Source organism: Juglans microcarpa x Juglans regia, chromosome 8D (genome assembly GCF_004785595.1).
Source record: "Juglans microcarpa x Juglans regia isolate MS1-56 chromosome 8D, Jm3101_v1.0, whole genome shotgun sequence".
Lineage (NCBI taxonomy): Eukaryota > Viridiplantae > Streptophyta > Magnoliopsida > Fagales > Juglandaceae > Juglans > Juglans microcarpa x Juglans regia.
This window is the reverse complement of record NC_054608.1, coordinates 21,816,086-21,837,169: the sequence shown is the minus strand read 5'-3', so window position 1 is coordinate 21,837,169 and position 21,084 is coordinate 21,816,086. Positions and strand designations below refer to the sequence as shown.

The window sequence follows — 21,084 nt, the reverse complement described above, 5'->3', positions numbered from 1 at the left end:
GGGGAAAACAGAAACTTACCGTGAGACGAAGAGGAGGCATGCGACGGTCTGGGGTGGCTTGAGGTGCCTGGCGGCCCTTTCTGTATAGGTGGCGACGAGGTGGAGGGGCTGGTGAGGTGCAGTGGTTTTTGGCTCACAGTGGGGTATAAAAATCCCTAGTTTCGATGGTGAAAACAAAGCACCCTCTCTATACCTTTCGGTGGTTTGCGCCTTTTACGTGGGCTGCGGAAAAACTTTATTTGCCTTGTGATGGTTGTTGTGTGTGAGAAAACTGGTGGTTCTTCGTGCTGTGGTTGACGGAGGAGACGTGAGCTAGGGGTGTTGGTGGGTAAACATTAGTGCGGACAGGTGGTGAACTGGGGTAGCTGCGATGCAGAACTAAACATGGGACTATGGCCGTGGCTTTCGGTGGGCATCACGAAGGAGGTCTTGGGTGGTCTGCTGGACGAACTGAGGGGAGCTGGTGGAGGTTATGTGTTCGTGGCTTACGGGGTGTGGGCTAGCAGCGACGTTGAGGAGATTAAATGTATATACATATATACATATATATATATATAGGTGATAGAGAACGATGATAAAGAACGTTCAAAATAAAACCTAGGGAAAGAGACGTGCAACGAGTGACATGACTAGATGTGCATGCGGAGGAAACGGATGCAATGAAGCCGTGCATGCATAGGTTTGATGCGTGAGAGGAAGATTCACGGTGGAGGATTTGCGGCTTGCAGTTTTTGGTGAGTGAAATGTGTGTATATATATATATATATATATATATATATATGATTGAAAATCTAAAAGAAAACCCTAGATAAGAAGAGACGTGAATGTGCATGAGTGAATTGTTTGAAATTCATAGAAGAAAAATATGGTAGGGAGGAGTTTTATTATAAAAAGGACTCATGAGCTTGGAGAGAAAATAATAATAATAATAATGGAGCCTTAATTTAAAAATATATATATATATACAATAAATTCTCTAATGGGCTTTAACTCATTTATTGAGTTTAACAAAATTATTCGTAATTTATTCCTAAAAAAATAAAATATAAAATCGGGTCATTACAACTCCTAACTCATCACAAGTACGGTGCCTCACGTACTCTTGCCACATCGTGACCTTGCCACGTCACCTGGCATCTCACTACTTTACTTCTACACCAACTCCTCACTCATCACAAGCCGACTTCTTACTTAGCCATATGCTCCCACTACGTCACTGCTACACCACTCCATCATTTCACGCATACTCCCAGCCATAACTCAACTACACGGTGACACCTGTCACCTCAGACTACAAGTCACATCACAGCTACTTCGGGACATTGTTTCACAGTTCCTGACACTCCACATCAAACTCCACCCTTCTCAACTACGCAACCATCCAACCCTTTACGACACGCCATCTGGTGTATCACAACTTCACCACACGGAATACACACCACGCGTACTCCCTTCACATCATACTATGCCACATAGAGTACACTTCATGTGTACTCCCTTTAATCCACGCTACTCTACACATCACTGCTATAGTACACACCATACGGTGCATTACCTCACCACATGGAGTACATTCCACGTGTACTCCCTCCAATCCATACTATGACATGAGTATACTCCATGTGTGCTCTTCCCAATCCATACAACGCCACATCACCATTACAACATATACTTCACAATCACACTTCACAGCACAATCTACAATACAACATAGTCCACAACCAACCAACCAACTTTGCATAAATAATGAGGGAAAGGAAAAGAAAGTTATAACATCGTCGGGATAACCCGTGCATTGCTTGTTGTTCGGCATGGCCAATGGCGTCGGAAGCCACTAACTTGGGCGATAGTGGCCACTGCCGTGACCTTGGAACATGGCTATTTCAGAGACCGGATTTAGAGTTCTAGCAAGTGGATCTAGGTTGTGCGAGGGTGACCAACATGGTGGGGAGTTCATGTGTGGCTAAAGAAGGGCCATACATGGTGGCTAAAGCCGTGTACAGTGACTGTCAGCCACGTACAGTGGCTGTTCACCATGTATGGTGGATGTTCAACATGTAAAGTAGCGGTTTGGGCTTTGGGATGGGCTAGGGATGGCCAAGGGAGACTCATGGTGGCCTCTTGCTAGTTAGGGTGGCGGTTCATGGCGGTTCTACGGCGAATCTAAGCTTGTGAGGTGGAGGAGCCATGAGAGGCTAGGGGCCATTTTGGGCTACCGTGGGCTGTGTGAGGGAGGGAGGAGGTGCTGGGGGTTGGTGGAGCTCGGTGGTGGCTTGAAGAGGCAGTGGGTGGCGCATGGCGGCAGATCTGGCCGTGGTCATGGAGGACCCGTGAGAGAGTGAGAGAGGGTGTGGGTGATGGGGGCTTCAGCGGGGAATGGGGAGGTTAGGGGGAGGTTGCCGATGAGAGAGGAAGCTGATGGTGGTGGTGCGATGGTGTAAGAGGCGATGTATGACAGCACTAGGGGAGAAACTCGTGCATTGAGACCCATTTCGGGTTGAGAGAGGGGTTGCTCTTGGGATTGCCAAGGAGGCTTGAAGGTGCCTAGAGGGGAAGGTCAAGGGGCTCGGTGGTACTCGACGGTGGTGCTGGAGGCTGACGACGGTGGTGGTGGGAAGAGATATAGGGAGAAACAAAGTGGAGAGAGAGAAAGGCTCGCATGGTGGAGAGGGAGCTGTCTTGAGGGGCCTCGACGGTGGGGTGGTCGCCGATGATGGATGGAGGTGTGCTAGTGGCCGGCGACATGGCTGTAGCGGTAGCATGGGGTTGGGTGAGCTAAGAGAGGGAATCGGGTGAAGGAAAGGGCTACTGCCTACGTGAGCTGAAGGAGGGAGGAGAGAGAGGGAAAGGGAGAGAGCTAGGGTTTTAATCCTAACCCTTTACCTCGGGATCTTCAAAACGACCTAATGATAAGCTTTAAATATAGATTTGAAAATGCATAAATACTAACTTAATTGAAAATACTGAGAGGAATTAGGATAGAATATAATTTAAACTAAACTTTAGCTTGTAAAATTTAATCTTTAATCATTCATTAAATGATGAAGTTTGATAATTAGTTTTAAGAGAATAAAGCTATCTAATTAATTAGAGTTTTCAACCTAATTTAAATCCCATAATATTTTAAATAACTAAAATTATGTTAATAAAATGATTTTCTGCAATTATAATATTTTTGAAACTCTTCAAAAATATTATAATTGCCTTACTTAAAATCAAGTTTGGTTCAATAATACTGGGAATACCCCATATAAATATTTCCATGGCATTTAAAATATTCAAGGGCTTTAAAACACTTGGCGTACTTTAAAAATCAACCACTATATTTAAAACACGGCTTCAATATTTAAAACGCGTAGACGAGACTCGTGACCAATCGAGAGAGAAAGGAGCAGGTTGTTACATTCTCCCCTCCTTATAATAAATTCTCTCCTCGGAATTTGCATAACTCGTGGGACAAAAGGAGCGGGTTATTACAGAATAAGGAACCTCAACTATTTGATATATTGCCAATTAAGGCTGCTTTTGAGTGGTATGGGATAAAACTATTAAAATTTGGTGGATATCATTTGATAGAAGGGCGTGACTTGTAGCCCTTTGATAGAGGAAGGGGAAAAGAACATGTGGAGAAGCCGAGTGGGATAGTCACATACTTAGTTATCCTTAAGCTTGGTGCAGATTCAGTGTCCAAAAACTTAGCACCAGAGGAACTCTTTATAACGCATGGATAGCTGCACTTGAAAAAGAATAAAAAAAGGGAGATGGAGCAAGTGGAACAAGATCTAGATTTCATGAAATTGTCTCGTCAATTCAAGGCAGCTGCCACAGAGTTAAATTCTGTTCTTGAGCATAATGAAAATAAAAAAATAAAAAAGGAAAGACAAAAGTTCCGTTGGAGACAATTCTAGTTCACAAATTGGCAGAAATTCTTGTACCGGCACTGAGATAAATCTGAAGAGCAACTATCTATGTTGGATTCAGTTGACCTGAAGATGAGAGCTATAAAAGAATTTGGTGACAATGATGATGATGAGGATGATGTGGCTGCCTTGGAGAGAAAGATGCAAGGTGATGCCTTCAGTTATTCAAGAAACTTTGCAAGCAGTTGTTGTCTAGTACCTGAAAAATATTGTATGAAGTCTGATTTTATGGAGGTTTAGAGATTCCCTTGAATAACCCTATTATCAATACAAGTTTTTGACTCTCTGAGTCTTTTTCACAAACACCTTCCAGGCGCATATCATTTTCATTAAGGCAACCTTCATTCCATCTCCCATTCGTTTCCTTGTTATATTACAACAATTCTCAACACGTCAATAAGAGTACACCTTTTAAATTCCTATCATTTTAAAATTTATTTTCTCGGGATCCAAACAAAACTCAAAGAGCTAAAGGTCAATCCGAACTTTGTCACACCGACCCAATATAAACTTCATCTTCTTCCGTGTTACCTTGTTTTCAAATATGCTAAATGACAGCCGTGCAATATGAACTTTATTCTCTTTGATGATGTTTAAAAAGATGCCTTTTCCATGATGGAAGGTTTCCACGATGGACACAAATTCTAGCCAAGCAAAAAGAAAAGAGAGAACCTACCTATCATTGTGATCAGGAAATACTGTTTAATTTTGTTATATACCCCACAGTTTGAATAGAACTAATCGTAATGGATACATGTAAATCGATGAAAGCAATAGAAATGGAAATGAAAACTACTTCATATATGCTGTAATTATACAAGGTATTCGAGGTACCCAACCTCCAAGAAATCAAAAAAGTTCTTCAAGGTTCCAGGATACTCCCACAAACGACTACCTCCCGTATATATACTGGAAGGGACTCCTAATTGGACAGCAACGGATATGGCCCTCGGCCAGACTAAGGCAAATAAAGCTGATAAAATATTGACAGATCACAAATACAGCCCACTAAAACAAATTCAGTAACTCAGCCGAACAAAAAAAAAAAGACAAATTAGCTATTGAAAGATTGGCTGTGAATGTAAAGACGTCATTCATGACGCAAAGCAAGTGAGAACATATATCAAAAAGCATTGAGTAGTCAAACCTCCGGAGACAGCAGATCGAAACCAAGAAATTTGCTATCACTGGCAGCAAGTTGAGTAATCCCACCGACTCTTCTGCTTTTCTTTTTTTTTTAAAAAAAAAAATATAAAATAAGAGTAATACTATAGAGAAGCTATTGTAGTAGTGTACATTTTGCATTTACTGTATAGCTGTTTCTAGTTGATTGTTTTTAACACTCACTTGGGGAGATGTGTGGTCTAAATGATACCACATCATGTATACAAAATAAATGCTCCCAATAGTGATTTCTATCTATATTTATTCTTACAAAATATATATTTTTATTTATAAAAAAATTACGTATAAAATAGATATCTTAAATAATATAAAAATTAAATGAAAGTGATTTGATATCATCTTTTTAACAGTTTTATATATAAGCAGCACAAGCTTCTCAGGGTTTAGAGCCATTGCCCAGTACCGAATAGCCACCCCAAAGTTTCGATCTCAATCATGTCTACCAATGGCGTGCACATCGCCGCTTATCCGTACCCAACCTCAGGCCATATTATACCTTTGCTCGACCTCGCCCATCGCCTGCTCACCCGCGGCCTCACTGTCACCGTTTTTGTCACCACCTCTAACCTTCCTCTTCTTCAACCTTACATCTCCACACACCCGTCTTCTCTTAAACACTTGGTTCTCCCATCCCCTGATATTACAGCTCCTCCGCAGAAGAGGCTCCTTGTTACCATGCGCGCGTTACGTGACCTTCACTATCCTATCCTCCTCCAATGGTTCCGATCTCATTCCTCGCCTCCTGTTGCTATTATCTCCGATTTCTTTCTCGGCTGGACCCGAGATCTTGCGTGCGAGCTCGGCGTTCCACGGTTAGTCTTCTCACCTTCTGGTGCCTTTTCGATGTCGTTTGCTCTCTCTATGTGTCGCGATCCACCCGAAAACGCTGATCCAGATCAGGATATCAATTTCCAAGTTTCGTTTCCAAAAATTCCGAACTCCCCAGCATTCCCATGGTGGCAGATTCCCGCACATTATAAAAGCATAAAAGAGGACTCGGATTTGGAATTTTCTAGAAACGACATGCTGGCCAATACGGTGAGTTGGGGGATGGTGTTCAACTCGTTCATGGAGTTGGAGCGCGTTTACTTTACGCATCTGGAGAAAGAACTCGGAAATGATCGTGTGTGGGCCGTAGGACCCGTATTGCCTCCTGAGAACGGTGATTTACCGGAATACATTGTTAGAGGTGGAGTAAGCTCTGTACCGTGCCAAGAGCTAATGAATTGGCTGGATGCTCGTCCAGACAACTCGGTTGTCTATGTTTGCTTCGGTAGCCGTGCGGTGTTGACCCAAAGGCAGATGGATGTGCTTACTGCTGCGTTAGAGCAAAGCAGTGTCCAATTTGTTTTGTGCGTGAGGGTGCCTCGCAAAGACGAGCAGCAGCAGGTGAATGCTGATCATGGCGTGATTCCTGATGGGTTCGAAGATCGCATGGAGGGCAGAGGATTTGTTATAAGGGGATGGGCGCCGCAGGTCACAATACTGAGCCACCGAGCCGTGGGTGTGTTCGTGACTCACTGCGGGTGGAACTCGGTGCTGGAGGGGATTGCTGCGGGAGTTGTGATGTTGACATGGCCAATGGGTGCGGACCAGTACTCGAACGCAAAGTTGTTGGTGGATGAGTTAGGGGTTGCGATTAGAGCTTGTGAGGGCACTCAGAACATTCCAACGTCAGCCGAGTTGGCTCGGCTGTTGGCCATCTCAGTTGATGAGACTAGGCCAGAGAGGCTTTTGGCCAAAGAGCTGAGTGCTGCAGCCGTAGGTGCAGTTAATGGAGGAAGTTCAGATACAAATTTGGATGAGTTCATCAAACAATTGGGTGATCTTGGAAAGTGATCAGAACCGAACATGTGTTTACTGTAATACATACCGATTATTGTTTGAGGATGTGTCAACTGTAGTTCCTATATACCTGCAAACATTCTGTTGATGTCTCCTAAAAAAGAATCTATTGAAAGATGAATAATTCTACATGTAGTCGTGAAATGCGCAAGTATTGTGTAGTCACTTTGAAAAAGAGTGAGGTCTATTATTAAAAAATTAATTTCTTTTCATGAGGGTTTTATATTTATTTACTTTTTTTCATAATGATTGCAGCTTGCACACTCATGACTGCAACTATTATTTATTTTGAAAGATTTGATTAAATTTAAGAGTTTCAACCAATATTTTGAATACCGTATCAGAAGTCGTACCAGTCAAGGCACTGGAACGAAATATTTCGGTACCTGTACCGTTTCGTGTACCATTTCAGGATAGTCGATATATGAATAAATTATATTTCAAAATAATAGTCTATATATGAATAAATTATATATAAATTATAAATAGTCTAGTCTGAATTGAGAGTAAAAAAATATCGGCCGGTACAGGCTGAAATATAGGTCGGTACAGGCCGAAATTGAGGCCGATACCGGCTGGTACAAAATGTATATGGTACCTGGTACGACAAATATCGGCCCTATCGGCCGGTACAGTACTAAATTGAGAACAGTGATTTCAACTAGAAAAAAAAGACATATATATATGAAATAGACTCCATAATATATAACTCTATAACAAACTTATATATGATTTATAAGTTTCCAACTAGTTGCTGCAAACTATTTCAGCAAGCTGAAAGACAAGCTTGATGATATTGGGACGTTTTGTTTATGCTCTTAACTATGTATTGACAATCCATTTGATAAAAATGAAGCTTTGTGGCGATAACAAATTCTCCTTATGATGGACCCAGTTTGTGGATCAATAAATATTACACTCACAAAAAGATTTTATTAAAAAAAAAACTTATAAATTGACTTGATTTTATGTGATATGTTAAATCTACTATAAAATAAAGTAGCTAATTTACAATCTGTTGTAACACATTAAGACATTTCAGTTTGTAAATTTATTTTTGTTAAATTATTTTATACCTAAAGTATTTCGTGTCCACTGCTTTTGCTATCCCCGTGTACTTTTCTATACTAAAGCTCCATCATTTATGCCCTAATTTGTGCCTCGGGGTTTACACAGAGGCGATGTTCGATGACTTCATTGTCAATTTTGGACATATCTTCATGGTTCCAAGTGAACACGTCCTTGTGTTAGATCAAGAGTTGCTTTAATTGTTGTCTATTGTCAACTGAACTTCTATTGTTGATTAGTATTCTCTGGGTGGTGTAATTGGTTACCAGCAACGTCACTACTAGTGCATTATCATGTGGGTACTGGACTACTTTGCAATTTTTGCCACTGAAGGATATGGCGATTGTCTTATGATCCTTTGCTTGTTTTGGTGGTCTCTCCACAGCGAAAACTTCTCCGTATCTGGCCTTCTGAGCTTGTGCCTTCCTATTGGAAGAGGTTGAATTGCCCCTGACAAATCTTGCCACTATTGTTTGGATCTCACCAAGGGGCATGTCATTTCTGTTGGGACTTTGGTGAGGACGCCCTTGGGATTCCCTCGCATTGTCCTTATCCACTTCGGGGTTCCACTATTGCAGGAACTCTAGGTCTGTTCTTGCCCTCTGTCCAATGACTGTCTTAATGGTGAGGAATGTTGGGCGACCAATTACTCCAGCTCCCCATTCTCCCGCATTGCCTCTATCCTCCGTTTTAGGAAGTGGCAATCTTTCGTCCAGTGCCATTCCATGTTGTAGTAGGTGCAAAAGCCGCAAGTTCTTTTGCCTTGGTTTCCAGCGCTTCATACAAATTCCTTACTTCCTATCTGAACATTCAAACTCAAATATATCGTTCTCCTTTTGTTGTACAGTCTCTTCCTTGTCTTCTCATTCTTTTCTCGAATCTTTTCGTTGCTTGTTTCTTTCAATATACACTATGCTTGCTCCAACTAGGACATTCTTGGGTCAATTAAGGCCTTGAGAGTATCCTCGGCATTACTAATGTCAACCGCCATGTCCATCAATTCTCGTAATATCATTGGAGTATTTCTCGTCAATTCTACCATGAATGGGGTTTATAGGCCATACGCCTCCTAAAAGTGTTGTCAGAGTGATCTTGTCATCTTGATCATCTACCGTCATGTGCTCTTTGAACCTTGCAAGACAGGCCTTCAAACTCTCATCCTCCTATTACTTGACAGTCAGGAGGTATGCAGTTGGTTGCCTGAGTCATGAACTGAGTCAAGAATTCTCTGCCCAGCTCCTCAAAACTATCTATGGAGCCTGGTTGTAAAGCTCCAGACCACCCTCTCATTGCTCCTTTTAGAATTAAGTGGAAAGCTTGACATGTGATTTCCCCGAGGAAACCATTGAGGGTCATGTGGGATTTGAACATCTCCAAGTGTTCGACAAGATCCTTGGATCCATCGTACAACTCAATCTGCGAAACTTTAAATTTAGGTGGGAGTGGCGACCCTTAGACCCATTGTATAGTTCGATTTGCGAAACTTTGAATTTAGGTGGGAGTAGCACCTGTGCTGTAGGGCATATCTGTGTGGTTGAGTAGACGATCGACAGACAAGGATGTGCCTATTCTCTTAACCATCTCCTCATACTTTTCCATGAGGTTGTGTAGGTCGTGGTGCAGTTTCCTCTTCTCCTTGTCGTCAAAGGCTGCTCTACCCACACTTTGTGACTCCACCTTGTTTCGCTTGTTGTGGCTTGGTGCAACGTCTTTTCTGGAGCCTGCACATCTTTGGCTTAGAGCTTCATTTTCTTGTTTGAGTCTCCATCTCTAAGGTCATCTTCCTCAGTCTTTCTTCCATTTATGAGAATCTTCCCTCCATCCTAAGTTCGACTGTTTGCTTGTTGTCGTTGTTTCATGGTCACAGGTTGCTTGGGATCGTGTTGTTGCAAACAAACGAAAAGCATGTTGAACTTTCAGACGATGCCAACTGTTATGGACATGTTTTGTATTTCCCGAAAACAATCCTTAGCTAGCTGCAACTATAGAAGGGAAAGTGGCTCACTGTGGTGAGGGACACCTTTGATGCTTAAGTCAATGATAGAAAAGTGTATCTTCTATTTGTTTTTGTATTCAGTTGTCATCCTTTAGTAGGTACCTTAGTCCCTATTTATACGGGTTGGTTGAGTATTGTATTGGATGGCCATTAATTTCCCACATTGTCCGTTATGTCATTAAATCCTTATTAATGATTGATGGATTTGAATTCTGTACTCATGTGTTATGGCAGTTGCGATTGTGAAATTTGGCTTACGACCCTAATGTAGTGAGATTCGGTCTAATTCCCTTGGGGGAATATTTGACCTATCATAAACCTTTCAAGAAAATAGTTATATGGAAGTCTTTCTCAACCATTAACACTTCATTCTCTTTGAGTAGAGACATAATTTCATATTTTACTTGAGTCGGAGCTCTTGTAGCCACCAAAGCCTTAGTTGATGACCCTATTGGCATGGAGGCTGGTAGGGTTGAGTTAGTGGCCATTGCCTTTCTGTTACTCTTGCACTTTCTCTTTCTCATGTTCATACCCCTAATTGAAAGATTGCTACTACATAAATGATATGCCATGTTTTAAAAAACAAAACGAGTTTCACTTGAAATGGAGAGGACTCTATTCATCTAATAACATCTTCAGGGCTTTTTGAAATTTCTCATGACATTCTTCAAGAATGTGTGCAAGTAATGTTATTTATGTGTATAAAGGGTGATTGGGAACTAGTTTACAAATTAGAAATTTTGTAGTTGTTGGTTTTAGAGAGCCAAGTGCACGAAACAATAAGACTTCCTCTCATGTGCTAGGCACCTGTTTAATTAGTAGGCCTGACATGGAAAATATTAATTTTTAATCAGCAGTGTGGAGTCAGTGATCAAACTTAAGACCTCGTCTTTCAAATGACGTTAAATTATTATTTGTCCCAAAAATTTAAATTGATAGTCATAGGTGGATTTAATTATTTAATTTATATACTAAGAAAGTTCAACATCAAGAATAAATGAAACTAAATTGTTATGGAAACAATAGTAATCAAATTCAATATGTTTTGTTCGTGCATGTGATCGAGGTTGGGTTGGCGGTAAGGCAAGTTGCTCTCATGTTGTTACAATATAGAAAGATAACTCCAAGAATATCTCTAGCATGGTGATAGACTAATCCATTTATATTACCTTGATTGTATCGTTTTTCAAAGCTCTAAATTGAGCTTTGATACTTGGATAAGAAACAATTGATTGTTTGCTTGAGCTTTCATGAATTGACATTGGTAGAAAAAAATCACAAAATTAACTCGTAAAGCAATATGTGTTGTTCAAGCATCTTGCGTGATTGGAATTTGAGGAAGCATGGTCATTAATTGCCTGATCTTTTAATCGACCCATATCTTCATCTTTCCATTTTTCAGCCTCTAAAATCATCGGCATGCAAGCTTCGGAGCCCATTAATTAGCTCAGTCAATATGTCATCGTCTGTAAAGCAAAGCAATTAACCATGGCATGAAATTACGGTTATCAAAAATCAACTTGATTTTAGTGGGACTAGCAGCAAATTCATAATGATGAGCTTGTTGAGGAATAATCTCACATTGCCTGTGAACAAGGTCTTGGGCATATTTATAAGAAATGAGCAATCCTATTTTGATGAACCGATTTTATGAGATGAGTTAGACCTATGAATTTCTTCATAGTATCAGAGCCCATCATAGGATGAATGGGGGTCCACACTACTTACCCCGTGACAAGGACCAGAAAAAAATACTGGCTTGCATGTGAGGGAGGGTGTTGAGGAATAATCTCACATTGCCTATGGACAAGATCTTGGGCATGTTTATAAGAAATAAGCAATCATCTCTTGTTGGACCGGTTTTATGAGATGAGTTAGGCCCATGAATTTCTTCAGACCCTCATGCTTATGGAAATTTTCATTCTGAAGCTAGCGCTTAAAATGCCATTCAGCTTTTCCATAATGATAGATTATATTCTTATTTCTTTTTGTTATTATTCAGAGTTTTTTTATTATATTTTTATTTCTTTTTGTTATTATTCAGAGTAATTAAAACTTCAAGCTTGAGATTGAAGAAATAAAACTAGAAGACATACGAAAGTGCAAACATCAAACACAAAGCTCTACAATTCTAAAGCTAGATAGCTTACAAGTGTTGATCACAACAAAATAAAAGCAAGTGGAGATGCACACTTCAACGAAGTTAAATCATACATGTCGCCAAAGTGGATTTATATAGAGAACGACAACAATTTCCAACAACATTGTCATATAAGACACCACAAAGCTAATGTAGAAGACTTCCAAGTCCATAAAATTACAAGCTTCATCTCCCTCATCATCAGTTGGAATGGAAGATGGTGGTTCAATTTTAGTACAAGCCTTATGTAATGGAGGTTCACACAGGAGAGGATTTTCCTCATAACTGCTTTCATCAAATGTATCGAATTGAGCTTTTCTTTATGGTGTTGAACCCCAAAAATGATTTGTGTGCAACTTTGAAGATGGCCAAAGAGTTCAACTCTATTAGTTGAGGGGCGATAATACCATCCAAGTTATTATGGGATAGATCTAAGCTTCGAGAATTGGGTGGGAATGGATCCGGTTATATTGTTGAAAGATAGGTACTTATGGGTGTTCCTCAAGTCTCCAAGTTCAGGTGGAATTTCTCCTTCTAACTTGTTGCATGAAAGGTCAATCCGAGACATGTAGTCGAGGATGTCACCTTTGTGGGAGAGAGTTCTACTCTTTGGTGTAAACTCCACTATTTGTAGTGCATCCACTGTTGGGAAGATATTATTTTCATAGTAAGAAATCAAGCCAGTTTCACTGCTCATTATCATTGCGGATTACAAGAGTGACGAATTTTTTAATATAGGGATATATGTTCTGGCATAGTCATGGCATATAGTAGATTTTAGGTATGTTGGCTCAAAAGTAATGTTAGTCAAGCAATGAGGTATTTGACCAGAAAAACTACTGTGGGAAAGATCGAACAAGTTGAGTTCTTCTGAAAGGCCTAATTGAAATGAAATTTTTCCATGTAAATATTTGCTTTAAAGAGAAGAATGCTCAGACTTGAAAGGTTGCTGGTCCAATCTGGAATGTTGCCTATAAGGTAGTTATCTCCAGATTGAGTGATTAAATCAGAGCAATCCTTGAATACACTGATAATGGGATCGGTTAGCCTATTTTTATTCAAATGAACATGTTGGATTGCAGACCATTTGAAGCAAGAGGGTATAGAGCCAGATAGATTATTATGTGAAAGGTCAATAAATGAATAGTGATTTCAAGTTACAAAACTCAATTGGAATGGAACCTTTAAGCTGGTTTTTTGTGATAGCAATTTCCGTCAATGACATCATGCTCTATAACGAACCAGCCCAATAATTCTTAGGTCAAAATATTTATGAAGGTATAGCTGCAGGACGAGATTTAGTCCAGGGAGGTGTGAAGTGGCCTAGATTATGTCAAAGATTTTAAGTTATGATTTTTATAGTACAAAGTTCAAGAAATTTTTTATAAATGCTTCTGCGAACAGTCATTTATGATTTTAGTATTTTAATACAAAATAACTTTATTTATTATAAGTAATCTTTATATCTGACGCTTCTTTAAGAAAATTAAATCTTTAAGTCACTACAAGAGAAATGGTTTTTTGAAACGAATCATTTTGTCCCAAAAAACCCCATTTTCATCATAAAAAGTCATTTGAGACGAAAAAAGTTCATCTCTAAGTTGTCTCAAAAAGCCCGTCTCAAAAGGTTTTTTGGGACAAAATTTGATTTTCGTCCCAAAACAATACTTTTAGGGACGAAATTGGGTAGATCCAGTCGTAGGTGTTTGAACGAGAATTGTTTTTTAGATGAAAAAAGTTTCGTCCAAAAAGTCTGTTCGAATGGAAATCCTTCTGTTCAAACAAACCTGAAACAGTTCGAACGGTACAGAAACTTGATTCCAACGACTTTAAACGGACAAAGTGTTCGAACACAATTAATATGAATGATTGCTGCCAGTTTGAATATAAAACAATTGTTCAAATGGAAGTCGATTCGAACGCTAGGTTTTGCAGTTCGAACGGACTGGATTTTTCTCAAGTTATTCGAATGGTTTTGTTTTCCGGTTTGAATGCAAGGTAAAAAGCTCGCAGGTTTATAAATTGCAATTTCCTGTTCGAACTGAGTATTTTCCGTTCGAATAGTATTCATGATACATAGCTGATTTTAATTAAAAATACGATACTAATATTAAATAATGTAATTTAAATATCGCATTTGTTCAAATGTTTTAGGACAAAATAGTAAAAAGGCAATTAAAGAAAAATAAGTTCTAGGATTTTGGTGGTGCCATAGAGTTTTAGGACATCATTGATTGCCATTGTTCAAACATTTTTTGGGATTGAATCTCCAACTTCTTCTGCATGTTTTCTTCTAATCCGCTACTTGATCTAATTGAGTCAGTAACTCTTTTTCCTTGGACATCAAATGTTCTATGTCAAGCCTTACTTCCTCTAATTCCTCAGTTTTGTCCTTCGATTTGACTTGAGAAGAGGATGATGATGTGAAGGATGACTTCACGTAACGTCCTAAACCCCTCAAATATCCAGAACGTGGTCCAAGAACTTGAGAAAATATCTAAGCATCGTTGACAGATGATTCATCAGATGAATCAGCAGCAGTTTCCTTAAGTGATATTATCTTTTCCTACAAAAAAAATATTAAAGTTAGTATAAGTAATAAAAATATTATTAGACAATTGAACTAAAAAAAGTTAAAGTAACATAATTTGCTTCTGCTTCAAGACTGGTCCAAACACCATCACGATTTTTATGTATTTTTTCGTACAACTGGGTCAGATTATTGTCAGTAGGACTTTCTTCTTAATGCAAAAGGGAAATCTATATTATAACTTAAATTAGAAAAGTATATATGTTAATATTTAACGAGGATTAGTATAACATTACCATTTTTTTAGATAAACGATGATGGTGTATCGTTAAACTTGATTTATTTGCTTTGTTCGGAATACTCCGTTGCTAAAAACAGAAAAAATATTATATCTATATGTTTAATACATCTATCATATATTATAAAAAAGATAGCATCGAAATTACCTGATAAGCTTGATCTTTAAACATATCCCAAACCTTCTCCCATTCGTTTGGTGGCATTGCTTGGAATAGATTTTGACGAGCCTCTGTTGCAGTACTGAACTTCCGATAGTGTGCATGACATCAACTTTTGTAACTCCGGAATGCATTGGACATTGGCTCCTCAACCGTTAGTCGATCCTCTGGTCGGCCATCAAAAAATTGTCCATCAAAAAATTATAAATAATTAGTATAAATACAAACTAATTACAAATTAACATATTATACTTAATTTTTTGCTAAGTAACTTATTACCAAGCAACAATTTTTGATGTGGTCTTTCATATCTTCGAGAACTTTAGCCCAGGAAGATGTAGCCATCGATGCATATGTGCGAGTAAGGGTACCAACATAAGAAGCAAGCCAAGTTGCCGAATCCCCAGAGCCACCGGTGTGGTCATCAGGAATATTAACTTTAATTTTTTCCGCTCTCCTTACTTTCACTTTGCAGACACCCGTTGTAGTGCATCGACCTCGGTGCTGACCTATAATAGCTATATATACGTACATTAATTAAAGCACATTTTTATTAAATACTAATATCTTGAAAATGTATATTACTTAAATTGAGTAATAAATGTGGTGTTTAATTTGGTAAAATACCTCGTTCTGAGTTTAGTGACCTTGGCCCACCATTCATGGCAAGTGAACCAATTGGGGAGTTCGTAATGGATGGAGATGGCACATGAGTTGCTTTGCGTTTGGGAGACATATCTATTTGAAACTGTAATAAATTATTATTCTAAAGAATGCTACAAATATTTGTAACAATAATACTTACACAAATATTAATTTCATTCACTATCATTATTGTTGCACCAGTCGCCCTCATCCTCACTAGACACTTCAGTTGATTAATATTTTTTTGACATTCCACCTTCAATTACTCTTGGTTGAACATCTTCTCTACGAAATGGGACTATGTCATATTAGCTTAGATTGATGCTTGATTCGTTTTCTTGATATGGTTTTTCAATTGTTGAACTATCAAATTCTTCATGTTGTTCATTTGCCTCTGAAATGTAGTCATATACATTTCTTGGTGCAAACTTGTCCACTACTCGCCATGGGTTCTCGTACTCTGGATCATCTAAATAAAAAACTTGATTTGCATGGCAATCAAGAATGAAATGATCATCCTCATATCATGTGCGAGATGTATTGACACTCACAAAATATTCATTGTTATGCACTCCCAATCTAGGATTTGAGACATCCCACCAATTACATTTAAACAACCAGACCATATTTCCCCCCATGTATTTTATAGCTATGATAACATTTTTTTTTTATTTATTTTATATTTATAAAAGAGTTAAGGCCACATGTCCAAGAGTGGCCCGTACCCAATATTATTAAAACAAACCCTCACTTACAGCAGAGGAATACCCAAACAAGAAACACCAAAATTAACTTAACAAAAAATCGAACCCAAAAACCAAAAACCCAAAACAAGAAACACCAAAACCCCTCTCCACCTCAACATCATGAACGCCCTCGCAAAGCAGGCATACCCATTCTATCCAAACGGATTATACCCCGTAATAGCCTAGGCAATAAATCATTCACAACATAAAAACCCACCTGGCCTGCTTCACCTCTTCTCGCAAGAAAATCTACTGCTTGATTACCTACTCTAAACTAGTGCACTACTTGATAGGATAACCCTTCTAGTTCATGAACTAACTCATCCCAATAATCCCATAAATACCATAATGTACATCGACCAGCACTAAGCCAGTCCACCACCACCTTCGAATCACATTCTAAGACAATATGTGACCCACCCAATTGCTTGCACATCTTCACGCCATATAATAAAGCACGTAACTCAGCCTCTGTATTTGTACCAACCCCAAAGCATTCTGAAAAAGCACCATAAGCGCTCCGCAATTATCTCTCGCCACCCCACCACCACCACACGTACCCGGATTACCCCTACAACTTCCATCCACATTCAATTTCCACCACCTAGCATCTGGTTTTTGCCGAGCTACAAGCTGAACATGTTGACCAGATCGACACCGAACTGGGATGTCCAATTCACGTAAACGTAACTCATCAAGTGGGTCAAGCACGTTGCTATCATTCACCATAGCTCCCAGCCAAGTACGAATATTTCTCCAAACGCCCACAACATTCTCATGGATCCTTTCCATCCTTGCTTTACAACGTCTTCTCCATCGACACCAAGTTAAAATGCTTGGAAGCAACCCAATGATTTTACCTTTCTGCGTGGACTTCTTAGCACATGAAAACCATACTGACACTTGACTCCACCAGCCATTTTCCACACCTGTTGTGCGAACTCACTAGTGGCCAATACATGATCCAAGGATTCCATTTGTGGCCCCTCGCAACAATCACATTTCGAGGCTAGATAAACCCCCCGACTATGGACTCGCTCGTCAACTGAAAGGCACCTAAACCTCGCCCTCCACATGCATACCGAGAACTTCCCAGGTAGATTTTTGTTCCACATCCAGTTCATCCAAGGGTACTGATCTCCTTTCACCCGTATAATCTCCCATGCACTAGCTGGGGAAAATTGACCATTTGGACTTGGTCTCCAGATTAGCACATCCTCTCCAGCCCTACCAGCACAGACTTTCCTTTGAACGTCATTAGCCAATTCTTCCCCCACCAGCTGAGAAAGAACCACAAAGTCCCACTGATTTTCAAGCCAGACATTCCTAATCTTCAAAAGAGGCCGATCCACTGAGGAAACCAACTCACACAGCGGCCTCTCCCCGACCCATCTATCAAACCAAAACGATGACCGACCCTCATTCACCCTTACTTTCGAAGTCTCACAAACCTCTGGCAGAGCAGAGACAATTGATCTCCATAACCGAGAACTTGCATGAGTAGAGACCACCAAAGATAAATGTCTACCCTTTCCATATTTTTGCAGCATAAACCGAGCCCACAACGAATTAGTGAACAAAAGAGACCATGCAAGTTTCATATGCAGGGCCCTCTATACTTCCGAAAAACTCCTCAATCCCAAGCCCTCTTCACTAGTTGGCTTACTTATCCGATCCCAAGCACACCATTTCATCTTAGCCGTGCCTCCATGTTCACCCCAAAAAAAAGATGATAGAATATTATTTAGCTGGGCAATCACCCCCTTCGAAACATCCATGAGAACTAAAATATGGGAAGCCATGCTCGTTAAAACATGCTTTAATAGAACCAGTCTTCCCCCATGCGATAATAAGCGAGCCTTCCATCCAGCAACTTTTTCTCTTACTTTAGTTACCAACGGATCCAAATAAATAGCTTTCAACCTCCCATCCATCAACGGGGCCCCCAAATAAGTCACAGGGAAATGACTCTCCCGAAATCTAGTACTCTGTAATAAACGACGCCTCCTTGCACTACTAACATATGGAGCAATAAAAAGTGCCAACTTAGTATGATTAATCCGCTGCCCAGACCATTTCTCATACAACGCAAAAGTCTTCATCAACCTCTACATCGAGCGCTTCATCCCATTCAAAAAAACTAATACATCATCTGCGTACAATAAATGTGAAACCAACGGAGACCCCCTTGGATGATAGAACTTTCCAATCCCTCCACTCTAAAATTTCTGTCGAAGCAAATGAGATAAAACCTCCTGCATCAAGATAAATAGATACGGCGATAGAGGATCACCTTGCCGAAGACCTCTATTGGATTTAAAAAAACCTTTATAAGACCCATTCATCATCACCGAATACCAAGGAGTGCTAACACATGAACGAACCAACCTACAAAATTTTTGAGAAAAACCTAGACTCTCAAGCACTTGGAATAAAAAATCCCAATGTACTCGATCATATGCCTTCGCCATATCAACATTAGCCATAACATTTCCTCCCTGAATCTTCTTCTTCAAGCCATGCACCATCTCTTGAGTAAGAGATATATTTTCAAAGATACTGCGCCCTGGTACAAATGCCCTTGTTCCGGCAAGATACGCGTCAACCTTGAAACAATGATCTTTGAGAATATCTGATATGCCACTGAACAAAGACTAGTAGGACGAAATTTCTCAAAGCTATGCGGATTCAGTACATTTGGAATCAAAACAATGTAATATGAGGCATAAAATAAAGGCAACTCAGTACCATTAAAAAAATCCCTCGCCGCTTCCAATAGATCATTTTTAATTGTCACCCAACAAGAGGTATAAAAAGATGATCCAGAACCGTTCGGACCAGGGCTGCTCTGCTGCGGAATAGAGAAGACCGCAGCACGACCTTCCTCCTCCGAGGGTGAACTACACAGCTCCTCAGTCTCAATGAATGACACTTCTGGATGTGTTAATCCATGCAAGTTTGCCATCTCCGTTTCTGTGACTTCTGATAAAAACTCTTGAAAATACTCCACGGCTCCCGCATGTACAGCTTCAGCCGAGCTCAGCACTGTCCCATTCTCAAGTACCATCTGCGCAATGGAAGAACTTCGTCTTCTTTGACTGACCACTGCATGGACAAATTTTGAGTTCTTATCCCCTTCCTTCAACCACTTATTCTTCGCTAGTTAAGTGAGTCTAGCTTCTTCTCTCTTTTCCAACACCTCTAGCGCTAGCTTGGATATGAGATACTCAGACTCAATATCCTCCGAGAAATTCATCTGAAGTTGGGATTCCAAGCATAACAGCCTATCTTCCAATTGCTTTATATTCTGATCAACTTGCCCAAACATAGAAACATTCCATGCTCGAAGTGCAACTTTGGTGTGTTTTAATTTAGCAGCCAGTTTCACCAAGCCTGACCCATATACAGGCCTCTCCCACACATCCCTCACACAATTTTGAAAAGCATCATGCAAGCACCACATGCTTTGAAATTTAAAAGGAGATGGCCCATACCTGGACAAAAAACGAGATAACTTCACCACCATAGGACTATGATCCAAGGACTTACGATTAAGGTATTCCAAATTCGCTGACGAAAAAGACTAAGAAAATAGAAAATTTGCTAGAGCCCTGTCTAAACGTGCCCATTGCCAAGCATTTCCTTCCTGTCCATTACACCAAGAAAGCGCATTCCCATAATGAGCCAACTCAACGAAACCACACGCATCAATGCATGCATTAAAATCTTCCATGGCCTAACTTGAACGCAGACGTCCCCCAACCCGTTCCCTATCCTCCCTGATGATATTAAAATCAACAAGAACCAACCAAGGATGAACGCCCACACCAACCTCCACCAGATCTTGCCATAATTCACGTCTTTCAGTTAAAACACATTTTGCATAAACAAAAGTTACCATAGTCCGTTTATTCTCCAGATTAAACCACCCCGTCACCGTCTAACTTGATCCACCCACAACTTCAAATTCATACGGATGCTTCCATAATACCCAAACTTTTCCACCCATATCCTTATTACAATAAAACCCATCAAAACCCAATCCATTAGCAAGTTGTAACAGCTTATCTTGCCTTAAGAATGGCTCAAAAAGCGCTACAATGGCTTCATTATATTTCCAAATCATCTGTCTTAACTCATGCCTAGACCGACCCAATCCTCTAATGTTCCATGCAATGATGGACTCACTCATAAATTCAACTCTGTGTTGCGAGTGGACACTCGCTTGGACTGACGCACCGGCAAAGCCTTCAACTTCGAACTACTATTATCACCAGGAATGCTATCAGACTCATACCCCTTATGGATCGCCAAACTCGTGCCCTGCTCCTTCTCCTCAGCATCCGAAAGTGAACAATTAGCTGGCTCAACCAAAGCTTCCACTTGCACCAATGCATTACATTCCATTTCAAGCACCTTAGAGACCATTAATACATTACCACTGCCCAGCCCAGGTGACAGCTGCACAACCGAAGATACATCCGGCTCAGGGCCCACACGGGCACCACTCTGAGCCAGAGCCAATCCTTGCTCCTCAGGGCCTCCTATTTG

At 40.1% G+C, this 21,084-nt stretch overlaps 2 protein-coding genes across 2 annotated transcripts in view; both read left to right on the top strand.

Moving 5' to 3' along the window:
• The first annotated feature begins 5,453 nt into the window (after positions 1–5,453).
• Positions 5,454–21,084, top strand: part of LOC121243613 (UDP-glycosyltransferase 89B2-like) — a 61,372-nt gene continuing 45,741 nt past the window's right edge. The window contains exon 1 of the mRNA XM_041141738.1: positions 5,454–5,496. The gene's annotated coding sequence lies outside the window, so the exon portion shown is untranslated. The remainder of the gene's footprint in view (positions 5,497–21,084) is intronic.
• LOC121243614 (UDP-glycosyltransferase 89B2-like) lies at positions 5,456–6,990 on the top strand. Its single transcript, XM_041141739.1, has one exon. It carries the CDS (start codon positions 5,541–5,543, stop codon positions 6,942–6,944), a length of 1,404 nt encoding a protein of 467 aa, XP_040997673.1. The 5' UTR covers positions 5,456–5,540; the 3' UTR covers positions 6,945–6,990.